The sequence below is a fragment of the Scomber japonicus genome, chromosome 9 (genome assembly GCF_027409825.1).
Source record: "Scomber japonicus isolate fScoJap1 chromosome 9, fScoJap1.pri, whole genome shotgun sequence".
Taxonomy (NCBI): Eukaryota; Metazoa; Chordata; class Actinopteri; order Scombriformes; family Scombridae; genus Scomber; species Scomber japonicus.
The window spans coordinates 11,455,128-11,473,799 of record NC_070586.1 but is presented as its reverse complement, the minus strand read 5'-3'; the positions used below and the strand labels follow the sequence as shown (position 1 = coordinate 11,473,799).

At 38.1% G+C, this 18,672-nt stretch overlaps 2 protein-coding genes across 4 annotated transcripts in view; one reads left to right on the top strand and one right to left on the bottom strand.

The window, feature by feature from the left end:
* Positions 1 to 1,628, bottom strand: part of taok3a (TAO kinase 3a) — a 71,944-nt gene extending 70,316 nt beyond the window's left edge. The window contains exon 1 of one of the 2 annotated variants that reach the window (XM_053324610.1): positions 1,432 to 1,628. The gene's annotated coding sequence lies outside the window, so the exon portion shown is untranslated. Of the gene's footprint in view, positions 1 to 1,121; positions 1,286 to 1,431 lie in introns of those variants that run through there. The other variant, XM_053324609.1, reaches the window with a different exon arrangement.
* Positions 1,629 to 7,730: 6,102 nt separating this feature from the next.
* suds3 (SDS3 homolog, SIN3A corepressor complex component) lies at positions 7,731 to 16,669 on the top strand. Of its 2 annotated transcripts, none has more exons than XM_053324653.1 (12): positions 7,731 to 7,953; positions 9,717 to 9,786; positions 10,243 to 10,298; positions 11,021 to 11,092; positions 12,084 to 12,103; positions 12,221 to 12,377; positions 12,611 to 12,706; positions 12,994 to 13,055; positions 13,151 to 13,172; positions 13,496 to 13,601; positions 14,495 to 14,579; positions 15,633 to 16,669. In XM_053324653.1, exons 1-12 carry the CDS (start codon positions 7,842 to 7,844, stop codon positions 15,729 to 15,731), a joined length of 957 nt encoding a protein of 318 aa, XP_053180628.1. In that variant the 5' UTR covers positions 7,731 to 7,841; the 3' UTR covers positions 15,732 to 16,669. The 2 variants fall into 2 exon arrangements, with proteins under 2 accessions (XP_053180628.1, XP_053180629.1); XM_053324654.1 differs by lacking the exon at positions 7,731 to 7,953 and adding an exon at positions 8,745 to 8,780.
* Positions 16,670 to 18,672: the final 2,003 nt, after the last annotated feature.

The following is an 18,672-nucleotide window of genomic DNA, read 5'->3' as shown; positions in this document are numbered from 1 at the left end:
TAAAGTCAGAATGTATTATGCAAAAAAAAAAAACAAACAAGAAATTATGAATGACATGCAGGTGCAATGTCACGATATGGGATTAAACTCTAGTGATCCAAGCCAGATATTTGCGTGGGTGCACTTCTTAAAATAAATCTTTACAAATGACACAGTTAAAGCAGTGAAACACACACACACACACACACACACACACACACACACACACACAGGTCTGCCACTGGCTCTCACTCACTCATGCGCTCTACACACACACACACACACACGAGATGACATCATGTTGGGTCAGCTTGGGTTTTAGTGCACAGCTTGCTATCTACATCTGCCATTTCGAGCGCGTCATGTTAGCCTACATTTACTTTTCCCCCCTTTTTTTTTTTTAACGCTGGGTTATTTAACCAAGCGCCGTCTAAGCATGCAGGTGATGACCTCTTATTGCTTTCGCTGCAAGAAGAGGGGGGAAAAAATCAATGACGCACGGTTATTGTCTTTGCATTAGATTACAATTACGAGCCATATTGCAAAATTAAAGTGTCAAAAGATGCTCGACTGGTTTAAAGGAGAAGGAGAGAGAGAGAGAGAGGCGTAGTAAATGTAGTAAAAAAAAATGTGGTGCGTGTCATGTGTAGTGGACGCGAAAGCCATTGTGATGAATGTGCGTTTGATAGTAAAAAATCTCACTCACAACAATAATGTAGGATACAATGGAAGATACCACAGTCGGTTTTTTTTTCTTTTTTAAATTTAGATATGACACTCGCGCAGACTGACCCACATTGCATTGCATGACAACGCCGAAAATAACACCTCCGACACGAGTTTACATTAGCGACAATGTAACCGCGTTTTTTTAGAAAGGAAACAACACTTCATTACAACCTGTCATTCCCCTCCAGTTTTTTTTTCTTACATAGTCTACTCACCCCCCTTTTTGAGGAGCAAACCAAAGTGCCAAAAGCGTCGATACATATCCAAAAAAAAAAAGCCATGCCAGTGTCGTTGTTTTTGAGCAGGTGCAAGCGATATATCAATTAACTATAAACGTCGTTAAAGAAAAAAAATTCAAAAAAAGAAGCGAAACCTACGCACTTAACGATGCTGCTCTCTGTAAATGTACTCACCAGCTCTTAGAAGAGTGGAAGTGGCGTTGAAACAACAAGCACGAACAACGTCGAAAGCAAACGATGTTGGTCCATTTCAAAACTTCAGGTGCAACATATAGAAATAACCATGTCTTACTTTAATATTTAGCTGTAGCTTATAGCACCCGTTAAGCCAAGAGGAAGTGCCATTTTTAACCGATAACCATTGAAGAGAGAGAGAGAGAGAGAGAGAGCAAGAGAGGAAGGGGGGGTGAGCAAACAGTGACAGCAATACAACAACACACACATACACACACAGAGAGAGAGAGAAAAAGAAAAAGCAGCTCACCTCTTCTAATAAAAAAGAAAAAAAAAGAAGACTGAAGCAGGACGCACTTCAAGGACATTTAAGTCTGAAGATGTCGGTGTGTGACTTCTCGAAGTGCTGTCAGTTTTTTGGTCTGGACTTCCTGAATGACGGAGCAGCAGCAGGAGCTCAACCCCTCAGCTCGTGTTTGACAGCTACAGTTTGACAGACGGGCGGAAATAAAGTTGACTCATGTATATAGTGAAGAAGAGTCGCGCTTGAAAAGATGTGCACTCTCAAGACTGCTTCTTTTTTTTAAATATATTCCCCCACTGTAAAAGATTAAATGCAAACTCGACAGTTTTTGCAAGTGTCTTACGCTCAATTGGTTGAACCCCCAAAATCCAATGCATGAAATAAATATACCACCCGGAATGCTTATTTTAAGTAGAGGATATAAAAGTTAACCACCGACAATCCTACACCTTCTTTTGCAAATCATTAAAGATGCATGGACTGAGTCATCCCGATTCTGTTGCAACTTCACTGATGGCAATTCAGCTTTTCTTCTAAAATGTACTAAGTGCAATGCTGCCACCTGCTGTTGGGAGCTTTAACTGCACCATTCTAGCACAGGGGTGTCAAACTCATTTTAGTTTAAGGGCCACATACAGCCCAATTTGATCTCAAGTGGGCCGGAACAGTAAAACCATAGCCTATAAATAATATATATTATATATGTTTACTATAATAAACCACCTATTTACAAAATAGATGAACAGTCTGAGATATATTAAGAAAAGAGTGCAGTTTCAACAATATTATGTCTCAGTCTTTTACAGATTATTTTTGCACAGAAGGTGCTGATTGATTTTAAGTATATGAATGTTTTAAATATATGACTACAATATGTATTCATTGTTGTTGTTTTCAGAGAATGGTATTCTGGTCAGAGTCGAAAAAACACTGAAGCAGCATTTTAAATGATGTAGACTCCTCACAGTTTAACTTGCTCCTGAAACCTGGCATCATTACTTTGCAAAGTTATCTAGTGGGCCAGACTGGACCCCTTGGTAGGCTGATTCTGGCCTTCAGGTCATATGTTTGACACCCCTGCTCTAGGAAGACATGTATGTTAAATATATTACATTTACACCAAACTCATTCATATCTGTAGGCTATTAGCTAAATCACCCTGCTACATATGGGAATTGTATACCCACCCTAACCCATTAGCCTATATTTATATATATTATTTTGCCATGTTTCAACTTGCATACCATTCATATGCACTTTTTGGTTGGATCCCTTATACCACCCAGTATTCTGTAATATATTTGTCTGTTACTGTTGCACACGTTTTGCCCTATTTTGCACTTGGTCATAAATTTGTCTCAGTACTTGTACTTTGTCTATGGCAAGGACATTGAATCTAATCTAATCTAAAAGGATTTGTCATTTCTAGTTGACATTGTGGGTGTTTGATGAGCTACTGTGTGTAACTTTGTATTATGTGTCCTAACTGTTTCCTTTTGTTCTGTGATTGTGCTGCTACACACTCCGGCCACTTAAGTAATCTAATTATCATACGTGAAGGAGGCAAAATATGAGGAACACCTTTCAATATAATGCTCTCCAGGACACCACTACCACCCACTACGACCTCAATAATAAACATCAAGTAGATTTATCACCTTTCTAACAATGTCAAAAACTGTAGAAGCGCCACAATCTGTTGTATTGGATTGCATTAGATTGCACAGCTGTTCCTAATAAAGCAAGTGATGATAGTATGTTTTAATTGTGACCTACCAAGGGACTGTAGATGAAAATTAGCTGTAAGCTCATTCTGGCACTGTACATAAAATGGTAGCATTTATGTTTAACACTGTACATGGTCACTTACAAAATGAATAAATAAACAAATACATCAATTTAAAAAAGTACTAAATGAAACAATCAAGGAATGCTATTAGTGTGGGGAAACACCCTTTATTCATGCTTTTACATTATAAATTGTCAATGGATATCTGCTTCTTCAAGTTCAAAGGTCTTCATGTGAAAATTAAAGGATGGTCTGAATGCAGGGTCTGAAGCCTGGATCACAGCATTGAGGACACTGGAATCATATTTTCAGTATTTTGACTGGAAATATAATGGGGGAGGGGGTGGTTAAGCAACCTGGGGGGAGTTTAAAAACTTAGTATAACGTATTTTATTTTTAGGTTTTATTATACTATTTAGGCTGAAACCAATACATTTTTTGTGCATATGAAAAATGCTTTGAAACATTTAGATCCCTGTGTTGGGAAAGTTACATCAAACATTTGACTGAGTACATAAAATATTAATAATTAAATACTTCCCGTTTGGTGTCTGCCAGGAGCACTTAGACACATGACCTCCATATTTCTTCTGTTTTTGCTATGGCCCTGTCTATCAGTGCTGATGAAATGGGAAAAACAATCAATTCATTTTGACAGTATCTGCCTTTGCATTAGTAGTTATGATGTCAACTCAGTTTCACATTCAACATAATACTATCAGTGCTGCACATTCTCATTAATAGCCACTGCAATCTCAGAATGGACTGGGATTTGTTGACTCCCATATCTGATTTTAACACTCACTACAACACAATAAGACCACACAGGTAACTTTAGAAATGTTCCACAAAATGATGAGAGCAGTTTAAACATTGATCATCTTCATGCAGTGACATTGCTTCAAGGATTTATTACTGCAGGAACAATTACATGACCTTTGGATCAATGACACAGAATAATCAACAACAGACCCAGCAATGTACATATCTCCTGATATTGGGAAATCATGCGTAATCATGAGTAACATTAACAAGTGCCAAGTTGTGACTCTTTTTTGTCTGAGGTCCAGTGTTCTTTGTCTTTTCAGTTCAGTTATATACAATCTGGTGTACCAGGGCTACAAAATACTGCCTGGCGTACCAGGGCTGTGAAGTCCTTGATATTTTCTAAGTGTTTCCACTGGACATAGAGAGTAAAGTCAAACCCTTTGGCTTCAAGGGTTTTGGCTGTTGATTTATGCAGTAATCCCAAACCACCATCTGCAATATTTCAGAAACCCAGTTTTGGAGAATGTAGCCTCCAGAGTGCGGCCCGACATCTTACAAGACTTGTGGCCCACATTTGTGGGGTGCTCTCTGGGTTGCTTAAGCAGGAGTTTAGGGGACTAAACCGTGGTTCTCTGCAACTTTGTTCTACTGATCAATTGGCAATCATGGCCCACAATTGGAGGGTATATATATATATATATATATATACTTTAGTTAGCAAAAAATAGAAACAGTCACAAATCAACTAATACTTGAAATAATGACAGAGAGCTGAACAACAATCCACAATATATACATGTACATACATGTACAAATTATAAGGATATCATAACATATATAATAAATGTGCAAATAATATATATAAATTAGACAAGAGACAAGAGATGAAAATAAAATAGAGAAGAAAATACATTTTATATGCATAACAATAAATTATACAACAATTTACATTACAGAAAAGAGGTAAGTTCTAGTTTCAAGGGGGTTCACTAAAATATATTTTTGTAATGTTCTATAAATCTGCTATGTGTGCGTGTGTGTGGTGGGAGGGGGCGGGAGGTGACGTCAAAGAATATGACACATGAAGCTTCATTCAGAGGCTTCGAGTGTGAAAAAAAGGACATTCTCTACACTGATATATGGAGGGTCAAAATGAGCTCTCTGTGGTAGTTCTAGTAGTTATGGAATTCTGGTAGTTTAAGTGTTAAAACAATGTATAAAGAAATACAATACTTTAATGCAGCTGAAACAACAGACAGATGGCACAACTGTCAGTATAGGCTCTTGTTGGAGATGTGAAGAGGTGCCTCTATTCTACATATACTATGTCAAGCACTCAAATAATGGTGAAATAATATCCATTTGGTTATTTTGAAGTGCTAAACAAGCATTGAAAATATCCATGGTGGACTTTTCTTCCTTTGAAAGGGATCATTTTGGCTTTTTTAAACAGATGAATGGATACTGCTGTGACACTGCAAAAAAAGAACTTTCACCCCCTTGCTTGGAATTGGAGGATAAACTATGGTCTGTTAAATAAAGTTGATCAGTATAAATTGACTGTCGAGCCCTTTCACAGCCAGTCTATTGGTAATTAAGTGGTCAATTTGGTAATCAGGTCTGTCATAAAACAATAGTCAGGTGCCCAAATGAACACTAAAATAGATTTTTTTTCTTGCTGTAAATTAGTCTTCCTGTTCATACTGAACATTAGAAGATCCCTTCATAATGCACTTACAATGTAAGTGATGAGGGACAAAATCCACAGTCCTCCTGTGCAAAACTGTATATAAAATTTGAATGTCTGAAGCTAATATGAAGCTTCAGCTGTCCACATTAGTCAGATCAAGTATATTTTTCAACATTACAATCTTTTTAGCGCCAAGGTCCCTCTTTCTGCTACTACTGTACCTTCACTACAGATTAAGAGGGAAACACTGACTGAGGAAACACAAAGAGGGAACTTGATGCTAAAAAGCCTGTAAGTGTGGCAGCTATCTACTTGATATAATTGGCTCAGACTGCTGAAGCCTCATATAAGCGTCAGATAAACCTTTAGATGCACTTATGCACAAAATGACTGTGTGGACACAATGTGGATTTTGACCAACATCACTTACACTGAAAGCACATTTGAAGAGGATCTTTTACAAGCAAGACTGGACAGTAGGCATGATTACAGTGAGGAAAACCTCTTTCACTGTTCATTTGGCGCACTTGACTGTTATTTTAAGACAGACCTTAAAAACTGTGAAATATCCTCTAATCCAGGAGAGTTCAAATGTATGCTTATTGCTGATATGTTTTCTTTAAAATTGGGCAATCTATCTCTGTTGTCATATTCAAGCTTTCAGTGTAGCTTGTCAAAGAAGTCCCTACAAACAACCACAGTGTAGTTTTTGCTATGAAAACAACAGGACTGTGCTTTTTATATTGGGGAGACTGAGGATGGACTGTCTATAACTTGGAGCTCTTTTAAAATAGTGCATTCAACATTTGATGCAAACTAGTGACATATATCTGCTATTAAATGGTGTAGCTGTTATCTCTGCAACACAAACATGCATGGTCTCGTCTCAAACACAAGGAGTAAAATGTTACAATTAACCCCATAGTTCAGGCTAGTTGTAACGTACCTTGGGGTGAAATGTAACATTATGAAATAAGGATTATGTCAAAAACTAAGGTATTTACTTTTCATTCAACTTTATTTCAACTGTGCGAGTGTTCTTAGTGGTTGCCAATTATGTTCCATATTTTCCCATACATTATATTTTATATTCCCAACAATTTAATTTAATCTAAATTTTCCTTGACTTATCTTTTACAAATTCCCATATACTTGCCTCGTGTGGACACAGTCAATAATATGCATCAGCAGTCTTCATCAGTTATTCTGTCAATTCCTTCTCTTGTTCATCAGTGAAGAACTTGATTCCATTGTAGCCCAAATGTGGAAGTTCCTTTGCTCTCTACTCTTCTAACATCTTCCTATTTATACAGAATCTGTACAGTGTCACATGACATATATCATATTATTTTGCCACTGATCTGATGGACTTTCACTGCTCTTTTAGTCTTTCCCTTTCAGGACCTATAGGCATACTGAAATACAGAAATACAATGAAATATTTGCTTGGAGTAGGTTGCAACATTTTTTCACATGTTGTTACAACTAACCCAGACTCTTGTAGCCATGCACTACCTTATCTTACAGCTAAGTAACAACTTGCATGTAAGATATCTACACAGACACATAATTAACATGATTTAAGTTTGATAAATGTATCTAGAAATCAGGCAAAATTACATAAAGTAAAAATAAACAGATGTGTTTGTATATATTGTTTATGTTTAATAAAAATAAAAAATAAAAATGACACACATTTCATTACACATTCAATAATCACAGTTTCTCTGTATGAGTGTATAAAAAAGTAAAAGTACAGTGAGCATGGATGTATTATTATGAAGGTCTTCTTATTTGAGAGCCGAAAAACAACGATAGCGCGCAGTCCCTGGTGCTCGAAAATATGCCTGTTTAAATCGCGTATCATACATTTTAATACTTAATGATAACACATGCCGATTACTAAATGCTATCTGTTATTTCAAATTCCATACTTCACATGTCTTTTGAAAATTACATATAATTTATTTTATCATCTTACACTTTAATAGTACCGGCATTGTATACAGGGATAAGCTCGGACAGCTTGATACGTGCGCGGGGGTCCTGTTAGTTGTAGGCGCTGCTCCAAAGCTCTGAAAAACACAAACCGATTGTTTATTTTGTGTTTGTTTACATTTTTAAATTTTTTTTTTACTACAAAAAAAGAAGCGAACAACAACATAAAAAATGGCTTCAACTTTACTATCGCCCATGGTGGATTATTACAACGATGAAGAAGAGCTGGACAGTGTGGAAGACGACGATGATCGGAGCTTCAGAGGAAGAGACTCAGAGGAAGGTAAAACCGACCCGCCGGGCTCTGTCTACTTGTTGGAAAACGGAGGAAAAACACGCAATAGCTGCACCAATCTTGCTTTATTACAACAACCCAGCGTGTACACAGATGCCTCGATTAAAGCTAGAGTAGAGGTCAATGTTATAGTAGTGTGAGAAGCATTTTTTAAAACCATTTTTAAATCAAAAACTTTCAATGTTTTCAGGCAAGTCTGATGCGGAGCTAGCTACGCAGAGTTAGCTCATTAAAATCTACCGCCATTAGCTTCCCTCTCCAAAAAAATAAAATTTAATTACAAAAAAGCATGTGATTTAAGATGGCTTACATCTTATACTGTCTTGAACTCATAATAATCGCAGTAAAATGAGCCCACGTCTTTGTTTACATGCTAACAGCGCTAACATTTTCGATAACACGTTTTGGCAGCAGACATGTTAACTTTATTATGCAACGCAGCAGCAAATTAAATGAATTAAAGACACCATAGAAGTGTTTTTGTAGGTGGCGTAGACTAACTTAAATACGCAATATAGTTTTAGTTTAAATAAATTAGATAAAGTGGAGTAACATCGCCGTTAATTAATTAGCCCCCATTTTTGACAGGTCGCAGCCAGAGCTAGTGTGTGTGTGTGTGTTTAAGTGTTTATGTGTGTGTGTGTGTGTGTGCGTGTGTGTCCACTGCTCCGCTCTGCCCTTTTTTTCCCCACACTACTATTCATTCACACTGAGGGACTCGACGGGATTACAGTGAAAGAGAAAAGAAAAGACGGAGAGATAGAGAGAGAAAGGGGGAGAAAAAGGCGAGGCGATGATGACAACAGCACTTCAAGGTCAGCTAAGTTTTTTTCCTGACGTTTTGAGCAGCTGAGCTCCTCTCTCCTCCCCGACATGTCGAGGCTGCTGTTATTATTACGCCCCAAAAAAAACCTACGTGTAGCTAGATTTGAGGGGTGACTCTTTAAAACACACACACACACACACACACAGGAGAGAGACACACAGGAGAGACACACAGAGAGGAGCTAAGTGAAGCTAGCACATTAATGCTAACAGAAAATGAAAGCTGCTTTGTCAGCTTAACACGACCGGGCCCTTACCCTTTTCTCTTGTGTCGGAGGTAAAATATATATTGTGTGTGTGTGTGTGTTTTTTTTTTTGGGAAGGTAGGTAAAGGCCGGTGCTTGTAAAGTTTTGCCACATCGCCGGGTGAACATGTTAAGCGTTGTCTGGGACTGACAGCACGACCCTAAGTTACCTCACCATGCGGCAAATCATGCACACAAGTAACAGCTACTAAAGCATTGCACTCGTTATATATTGTTTTATATCATTATGTCATCGGGTTACATCGTAATCGTACGCAGTCTTCACCTTAGCTGAACTTTTTTTTTATTTTTATTTTTTTACGTGACGTCAATCTCGAGAATAAGCTGAATATGATATGGTCTTTCTTCTGTGGTAAACTTTGGATGTCAAACCCTGGTCTCCTGGTAGTCTATCAAAACCAGGAGGACATTCTCAACTTAGCAGGGTGTTCACCATTACCTTAGCAGTGCCACGCACGTCCTTTTGATCTCCACAGAACTGTGTCTGAGTCTCTTGTGTCTGCATTGAGATTGATTTTGGGGGCAGCAACAGCATCAAGAAAAAAAAAAGCCTCAAAACTAATAATTATTTATGCCACATTTTCACTGTCACATTTTTTTAGATTTTGAATTTCAATGTAGAATTAATTTTTGACTTTTCTCCCGTTTCTGTCCCTCCAGACACAGAGGATGCCAGCGAAACAGACCTTGCCAAACACGATGAGGACGACTATGTGGAAATCAAAGAGCAGTAAGTGTTGTTTTTGCCAAGCATGGATCACATTATTATTATTTTCATTGTCACTGTGCCTCTCTCTATCTCTCCTTCTTCTCTCTTTCTCCCTCTCTTACTCTGTCTCTCTCTCTCTCACTCCCTCAACCCCAACCCCAACCGGTCAAGGCAGATGGTCGCCCACTTAGTGCCCTGTTCTGCCTGAGGTTTCTTCCCGTTAAAAGGAAGTTATTTCCTCATCACTGTCGCCAAGTGCTTGCTCATGTTGGGTCTATTTAAATTCAATTAAAAGAGTACGATCTAGACCTACTCTGTGAAAAGTGCCTTAAGATGACTTTTGTTGTGATTTGACGCTATATAAATAAAGATTGATTAATTGATTGATATTTTAAATGTAATAAAAATGATTCTGTGGAGAAATGCTCAACATAATGAAAGATAATTTGATATACTTTCTGTATTATTTCTTTGCAGGATGTACCAAGACAAACTGGCCTCTTTGAAAAGACAGTTGCAGCAATTACAAGAAGGTAATTGCTTGTTGTTTTTTTTTTATAAATATTTGAATGGTTTGTTGAGCTGGTATGTGATTCACAGCTTTGCTTTATTTTTGTGGCATTTCTGTGATAGCCGAGATCCATTTTTAGCTGAGGTTTTTGAAGGACACGGCCTGATCCTAACTGATTGTTCGGGGAGGGTAGTTGGGGATTACATCATCGCGCCACAAAGTCAGCTTCAGAGGACTGTTGAAAATCGCAGCCATTGTCTGCGGCTAATAGAGAAAGCAGCTGAGAAGCAGATGATAACTGATGACACTGTCCTCCAACATGAACACATTTTACATTGTTACGTCTGTTTCTGAACTGTCGAGTCGCCTGTTTTTACAGGAACCGTGTCACCATCAGCTGTCCCATGTGTTTATTGTTTATCAGACTGATGTTGAGTGTTGAAATTGGGAAGTAAGATGTTGTTGGGTGTTTGCAAATCCAAATGTGGGTGCAATGTCAGTGTAATGTAGTCTAGACAGTGGGTCGGTGCTGGGATACTAAAATGTACAGTCTAGAAATTTCTACTTGAACAAAAACAACTTGGTTTAGAGTTTAAATCAGTGCAGGATTTACTTGTTTTGACCCTACACAAACATTCAAACTATATTCAGACAGTATCTGAAAAAATCCCTTTTAAACAAAATCTGTAATTACAAAGAGATGTACTTCCTTCACTTTTGATAAATTGAACTTTCTCTTCGTAGGAACGCTGCAGGAATATCAGAAGAGGATGAAGAAACTAGACCAACAGTACAAAGAGAGGCTCCGAAACGCAGGCAAGTTAAACAGTAATTAGAGACTTAAAACAATGCGCTTTGTATATTTGTAGCGCTTCCTGTTTGAGCTTGTTTGAGGAGGCGAACACTTTGGCTCTGTAGTAAAAAAAAAAATAAAAAAAATCACAGTTTGAAGGTGAAAACCAGGAATACAGGAAAAAAAAGCCCAAATTGACTGTTTTATTGCAACGAGAGGAGGCAAGTGTTGACCATGAAATGAATATATGGAAAGCCTAATGGAGCCGTAAGTGTTGGCGTGCAGAAGCAGCCAGCTGGTATGTTTCCAAAGGCTTGCATAACAAAATGAACTGAGAGCAACTGTAGTCTGGATTGATGCTCATACATCCTCATCACAGTGTTTTTCATAAAGAGGTATACACACACACACAGAGGGAGAAGATCAGTAAAAACACTACCTGGTGTTAAGACAGCTATCAGATGTATGACATCATCTTCTTCATCTGCTTCTAGCTCATCTATTTACCACCATTAGATTATTATGTTTGACTGTGATCAGCATTTTCCTTTTATTGCCTGTGTGGTCGACAGCATTTTATGTTCTCAGTTATTTGCTGATCAAAATTGTTATGGCTGTTTAGTCCATTATCACTGGATAACATCCTCCAATCACAGCTCTGATATAATTGACCTACAATAGCCCCAGTTTGAAGACAGTAGTCGCATTCATGAGTGATCATTTGACGATTGGACAAAAAGAGTAAAACAGAGTGAAAGAGGTGCTTCTTATTGCCAGGGACATTATTCAGTTTTCATTTTTAGTAATATTTGCTAATGCTTGCTAACAGTGTGTCCTTGTTATTTTAGTGACTCTGCATTACACTCTGTACTCCAGGGCTCTCTCTTTTGTAGTCTTGAGGATAACCAGAGTTGACTTTAATCATCAAAAGTGAGATATGATGTGCCTAGTATAAAGACATTTTGGTTTGCTTTTCATAACCACTCACATAATGTTATTCCATTCTCTTTACAGATCTGTTTCTCCAGCTTGAGGTGAGCATAGTTAATCTTGTTGGCTGCGTTCATTTATACAGAATTGACCTCTAATTTATTGTGTCACTTCTCCTCGCTTCAATTTTCACCATTTTTTTGTCTCTGAACCGTTTGCAGACAGAACAGGTAGAGAGGAACTACATCAAGGAGAAGAAGGCGGCGGTGAAGGAGTTTGACGATAAAAAGGTGGAACTGAAGGAGAACCTAATTGCGGAGCTGGAGGAGAAGAAGAAGATGATCGAGAACGAGAAATTAACAATGGAGCTGACGGGCGGTAAGAGAACCACAACGGGATGAGGGTTAAAAACACAGTATGTGGGGATTGTTTTTCCTCTTCATACTTAAATATCATGTGCTCATTATATTAATTTGTGGATATTGCTATCTGTCCTTTTTAAAAATGTCTGTGTGGGGATGATGAATATTGTGTCTGAACTAGGAAGACTTGATCATTTTTAGTATATCAGCTGTGGGATTTGATTTGATCATTATTTCTGTCGTTCACAGACTCTATGGAGGTAAAACCCATCATGACTCGGAAGCTGAGGAGACGGCCTAATGATCCAGTCCCCATACCCGACAAACGAAGAAAACCAGCACCAGATATCCTTCACATAAACTTACAGTCTCAGTTTTCTTCCCATAGATGTGTTGGATGTTGGATGAACTACATTTCTGCTTCTTTCTCAAACTACTTTATTGATTTTTCAAAGCGAAAATGCGTTTTTTTCTTCAGCCAGCGGGAGGTCAGTGTGACTTTCATGTCAGAAAGTGATTTTATGTCTATTTTACTTCAGGTCTAAGGTCAGTGTCAGTCCAGTAAACTGCTCTGCTGCTGTCCAGTGCTAACAGTGGTGAAAAAAAAAAATGCCTTCCTTTACTCTCCAAACCTCAGCTAAATTATTTGCTAACAGATGAACAGATTATGGAAGATCTACGAACATTGAATAAGGTAATTTTGAATGACATTTTAAAATCATGAATGTCTCTGCTGAGCCTTATTTTTAAAATGATTTTGATAAACATGTCTACATTTTCTCTTTCCAGCTTAAGTCACCAAAGAGGCCAGGTATGTCAGCACTCACCTTTTGCACTTTATTCACATTTGTCAGGCACACTGAGTCCCTTTTAAACTCCAGTATTTATGCTGTAGGTTAAATAGATTATTGTAATTATTGCTATGTGGTTTTGCACACTGCTATCCAAGGTGCATTTAATAATTAATCTGATTATTTTCTCAATTAATCAATTAAAATGTTGATTAATGGAGTCAGATTATTTTGGCATTATTCCTTTAAAAATACCTTAATCGATTTATCAAAATGGTCAGTTGAGTAATTAACTGTTGCGACTCTATCCAGGTGTTTTTAATGCATCATCTCCTGTTTTTAGTATCCCCCTCGTCTCCAGAGCACGTGCCCACCGCTCCCATGGAGAACCCATCCCAGCGCTACGAAGCCCGCATCGAGGAAGGGAAGCTCTACTACGACAAAAGATGGTGCGTTTTTTATTTTCCACCCACCCAAAGAGGCATTGTGATTTTTCCTCACTCAGGCTGATGCAGCTCATGTCACCACTAGATGGCGACATTGCCACAGAAATATATTGTATCTCTTCTGTTGGTTTGAAGGTTTTGGTGTTTGCTAGCTCTTAGCACCACTTTGATGGCAGTCTCTTTTTGTCTGGCCTTCAGAGACAGATACGATTACTTAGGAACCACTGAATAAGAGGTGGTGTTTGAAGCCACCATAAAAAATGTAGAGAGAATACGAAGAGAATTAAAGTCCTTGACCAGCCACAGCTCTCATGCACCTTCTCTTTGAAAGCAGAACTCGGCATCAGACGTGTCAGTCATTTGAAGAGTTGTAAATGTGAGAGAATTCGGGTCTTGTTAGCTGCTGATACAGTCAGAAGTTGTGAGGAGCGAGCAAGGGAAGTTTTTGCACTTCTTCTTTCAAGGCAAAGCCTCATTTATTCATTTGCTAAAGAACAGACAGTAGCATTGGAAAGCATTCTCAAAGAGCCGCAGGGAGACACATGCGTCATTATTCTTCAGTTGGGCCTTAATGATCAAATGCTTTGGTTGTCAGTCTCTTCCCCTGGGTTGGTGGTGTCCTCTGACAGTTTGAAGCCGTTTAAAAAAAAAAAACAGACTTTTTGTTTTGACTTTCCGGTCCAATTATCTATTTAGTGCCATCTCAAGAGGAATGGTACTTATTCAGCTGGGAAAAATTATGTATAATGAACCCCCTGTCTGCCTATCCCTCATCCCTCACTGTGAAAGCTGAATTAATGCTTTGTGTGTGCGTGTGTGCATGTGTGTGCGTGTGTGTGCGTGTGTGTGCGTGTGTGTGCGTGTGTGTGTGTGCGTGTGTGTTTGTGTGTTGACAGGTACCACAAGAGCCAGGCCATCTACCTAGAGTCAAAGGACAACACAAAGATTAGCTGTGTCATCAGCTCAGTGGGGACCAACGAGGTGGGTTTTTTAGCTCTCATCCAGCTCCTGTCATACTGATCTGGGTTTCCAACTCAAAGGATAGTCATCTTTTATCTTTTTTATCTTTTTTTTTTTACTGCCAAAAACTATTAAAACACATTAATGAGCCTCACTCTAGTGATCCGTTTTCATTATTACACAGACATGGGAAATGTAGTTTTATTTTGAAAGAATTTATTGTTATTCACTCCACATTCAGCATATGCAGTAGTCAGTATAGAGAGGAATGAAATTGTCCTTCTTCAGGGTTGTGGTGTATACAATAGTGACAGATACAAAGACAGTGAAGTACATGTAGTATTAAATAGTCCTAACTGAATAAAGTGCAATGAATGATGAATGCCGTCACACATGAAAGGATGTGCCTCGACTTGGATTTTTTTTTTTTTTTTAAGAAAAAAAATGCATAAAAGATTTTTTTTTTTTTTTTTTTAAATCTCCTGTTTAAGTAATGTTTGCTAAAAGCTGCAGAGCCCGACTGATTGAAGAAGTAAATTGGCTGTTTTTTTTAAAATGAACTATACACATGTTAATGTATTCAGTAGGAATGAATGGGCTTGGGGGGCTGAGTGCTACAGATAAAAGAGTAAAGTAGGGAAGTCAAGTATTGAGAGATAAATTTAATCCATTGTTGGTTTTATTTTATTTATTTTTCTGTATATTTGCCAGGAAAATAAAAGAATATGTCCAGCCTTATCCTTTTTTTCATTTTGGATATGAAGTGAAGTTTTTTTAACAGAATTTAATTGTTTGACTGGTAGTGCTAATTTATAAATTTCCTATTTTTTTTTCAGTGAGCATTTTGAAATGAAATAATGTGAATTTCTCCCCTGCAGCACCTTTTTGATTTATAGTTACACACGAGGGAATCATGGAATGCATTTTTACTGTCTTCTCACAAACCGGCCGCTTGTAGATAAATGGCGCTTTATATATCAAGTCGTCTCGCCTGTGACAGCTACTTCAGAACATTTAGTTCCAAACGACTTTATTGAGGGATTTTCTCTCTCTCTCTTGTCTTTTGTTCTCCAGATTTGGGTGAGAAAGACAAGCGACAGTACGAAGATGAGGATCTACCTGGGACAGCTGCAGAGGGGAGCGTTTGTCATCCGGCGACGGTCGGCTGCGTGAAACATTACCCCGCCCTGCCCCTCCTCTCCACACAACCGCCTTCTGTTCATTTATCCATCCATCCATCCATCCTACCTGACCGGCGCATCCACCATTTCTCCCTATTTTGGTGCATCTCTATTGAGTTTGACAACGTGGCCTCTTTATTCCTCACCATCATCATACTCGCTACGCCCCTTCCTCCTCTCATCGCACACAAACACCTACAGTCTCCAGTGGCCAAGGATATCTGATCGTTATCCGTTCTCACAAAATAAGCTCGATTCCTGTAAAGAAAAAGTGAGTGGTGGTATTGAAATGACTGTGTTTCCCCCCCCCCCCCCCCCCAAGCATTATTTGTCACTATGTGGCATGTGTGTGAAGCCGGTTAGTGGAGCCTACTTCGATTTCTCTCATCATACACCCTTTTTTCTACACCACACAGTCCTATTTAGCTTCATCATTAAGTTATTGTTGTTTTTTTTCTCATGTTGACCCATAATAACTTGTCTCCAATCCTTTCAAACTGTCTCACTGGTGACACGTAACAAAGAAAGCACTGGAAACCCCCCCCCCCCCCCCCCCCGCTGATCGCATTTGTGGTATTATTTCCACAAATTTCACTGATTAACGCCTGTGGACCCGTCTGATGTAATTGCACCTGCCGAGATGAGGGATTTGTTCAGGTTTTGGCTGAGTATTGTTATACCCCCCCACCCACCCCACCACCACCCACCCCATCCACCGACTGAAAAACTTGCAGATTTCCGTGCACCAGGAATCATGCCATTCTCAAAAGAATACGCCTTTTGCACTGTCATCAAGAAACGGAGGCTGCTTGCTATGCGAATGGTTTTTTCTTAATAAAATGTTAAAGAGTCCTATGTATTAAATCTGTACATTGAAAAGAGGAAAAAAAAAAACATTTTGAGGTTTTTGTTACACTTCTTTTTTTTTTTTTTTTTTTGGTCATTTATTGTGATCTCTCTCCGTATGTGAACAATCTGGATTAGTTGGACTGTATTTTGCATGTGGGCTGTTGATTTGTAGCCTACTGTGCTCCATTTATTAAAATGTTTTCTGCCTTTTATTAATTTGATGAAAGTGTTTTGCTCTTTTTAATGGTTCACAAATGCACAAATTGGTTTCTGGCTTTACATTAGCCTTGGTAATCCTAAAAAGTATTGAGGATGTCACATTTACAACATTTATGAGACATTGTTATGAATTCAGAGTTTGGCCCTTACTGTATATGATACTAATACATCCCTTTTAGAGGTTAAACATTGTATTTGATGAGTGTAAAGTTGGCACATCCTACTCTTCCTGTGAGCCTCTTAGCTAGATTAGATACTCATTCACTAATCTAAATAATGTCCCTTTTTCTTGTGTGAGGTATTGTAGGTAAAGAGTTGAAGGACCCTTCCCTAAGGAAAACTTATGACATCTCCAGCTGCACATCTGTGATTCCACCTGTGCCATGAAAAGTACACAGCCTGTTGAATCTTTAATACAGACTAAACAGTTCGCCAGGTGTGGTTCTTCACTTTTTTTCTTGTAGGTGAAGCCAAATGGTCAGAGATGAAAGAGGATTTTTTTTTCACCCCCTTGAACAAAATACCACAAACTTTTGATGCCAAGGTACGTGGCGATTGAGAATTTGCTTTTGAAATGCCTGCAGTGCACACTGAAACATTTGGAAAGATGAACTTCTAGTCTGCGCCAGAAAAAATACACATTGATGCAAGTGTCCACACCGACAGCACTAAGAGTCATTGTTCAGTCACACATTACAGCCAGCTACAGCTGTAGTCGTCATGCTGCTTTCATCATGTGGTGTGGGCTCAACATCAGGCTTCTCTTACTGATTTCAGTCTGTGTTATCTTCAGGGTTGGGAAGGTTACAGATGACTAATGACCCTATTTAAAATGTAATATGTAAAGTATCATTTTGAATTACTTAATCAAAGTAATGTAACTTATTACATTTGATTACTTTTCTAATGAGTGTTTTCAGCTGTTAGTAAGTTGGTAACTGAACCCATTAAGCACCAAAATCTAAGTTCAGGTGTTTTTCATGGATACTGACATGATTTATAAGGGAGATCATTTCTTATAAAGCAACATTTATCTCTCATTTGAACATGTATTCATTAGTTCATGTAGATTTTTGGAATATAAAATAAATATATTTTATGAAAAAAGCCAAAAGTCTAGCATGGGCTTAATTGGTACTGATTTATTTACAAAATATTTTTTTTAAATGTTGATTTCAAAGAATTAAAAACAGCAATATATGTATTCAATAACATGATAAATATGAAAAAATGAAGATAAAATCCTCCTCAGTAAAATCTTAAAGGTTTAACTTCAAGTGTAACCCCCTTTGTAATCATCTGCATTTTCATAAGTAACTAATTTAAATATATATATTATACTTTTTTTGGCAAAGGGTCACAGTTACATTTATTTTGTAATTAAACAATGCAACGCTGTTACATGTAACTAGTTACTCCCTAACACTGATTATCTTATTCTAAATGAGAAAACACTAACACACACACACATATATATATATATATATATATATATATATAAACAACAAATGAACAAATGAAACTCCTGCAGTACTGACACAGACCACTAGGAGTGCACACACCCAAAGTTGAGAAACTGTTGCAGCTACAATATTGCAATAGAACATAGTCAGTGAATGAATCATTATGTTTAATAATATCTTAAACTGATCAACAAGGTTAATGGGACAGCAAAGGTAAGAATTTAAATTGCTATTTTTCCATCTCCGTGTCATCTGTAGGGAAACATTGATTTGCCAGCATCTCCATACAATCAGCCTGACCAAGTCACCCCTCACACAGCTGCTATCAGCCGTCCTTGCACTCTGTAAACAGCTGAATTATTTGGCATTCAGCGCTGGTCTCCACCGACCGAGCACCCTGCC

Bases quoted from the DNA above. Each gene is read 5' to 3' on its own strand.
- suds3 (XM_053324653.1), top strand. From the start codon at position 7,842: ATGGCTTCAACTTTACTATCGCCCATGGTGGATTATTACAACGATGAA. The intron at 12,707-12,993 runs ATATCCTTCACA...TACTCTCCAAAC, and splicing joins ACGAAGAAAACCAGCACCAG to CTCAGCTAAATTATTTGCTA. The intron at 13,602-14,494 runs GTGCGTTTTTTA...GTGTGTTGACAG, and splicing joins CTCTACTACGACAAAAGATG to GTACCACAAGAGCCAGGCCA.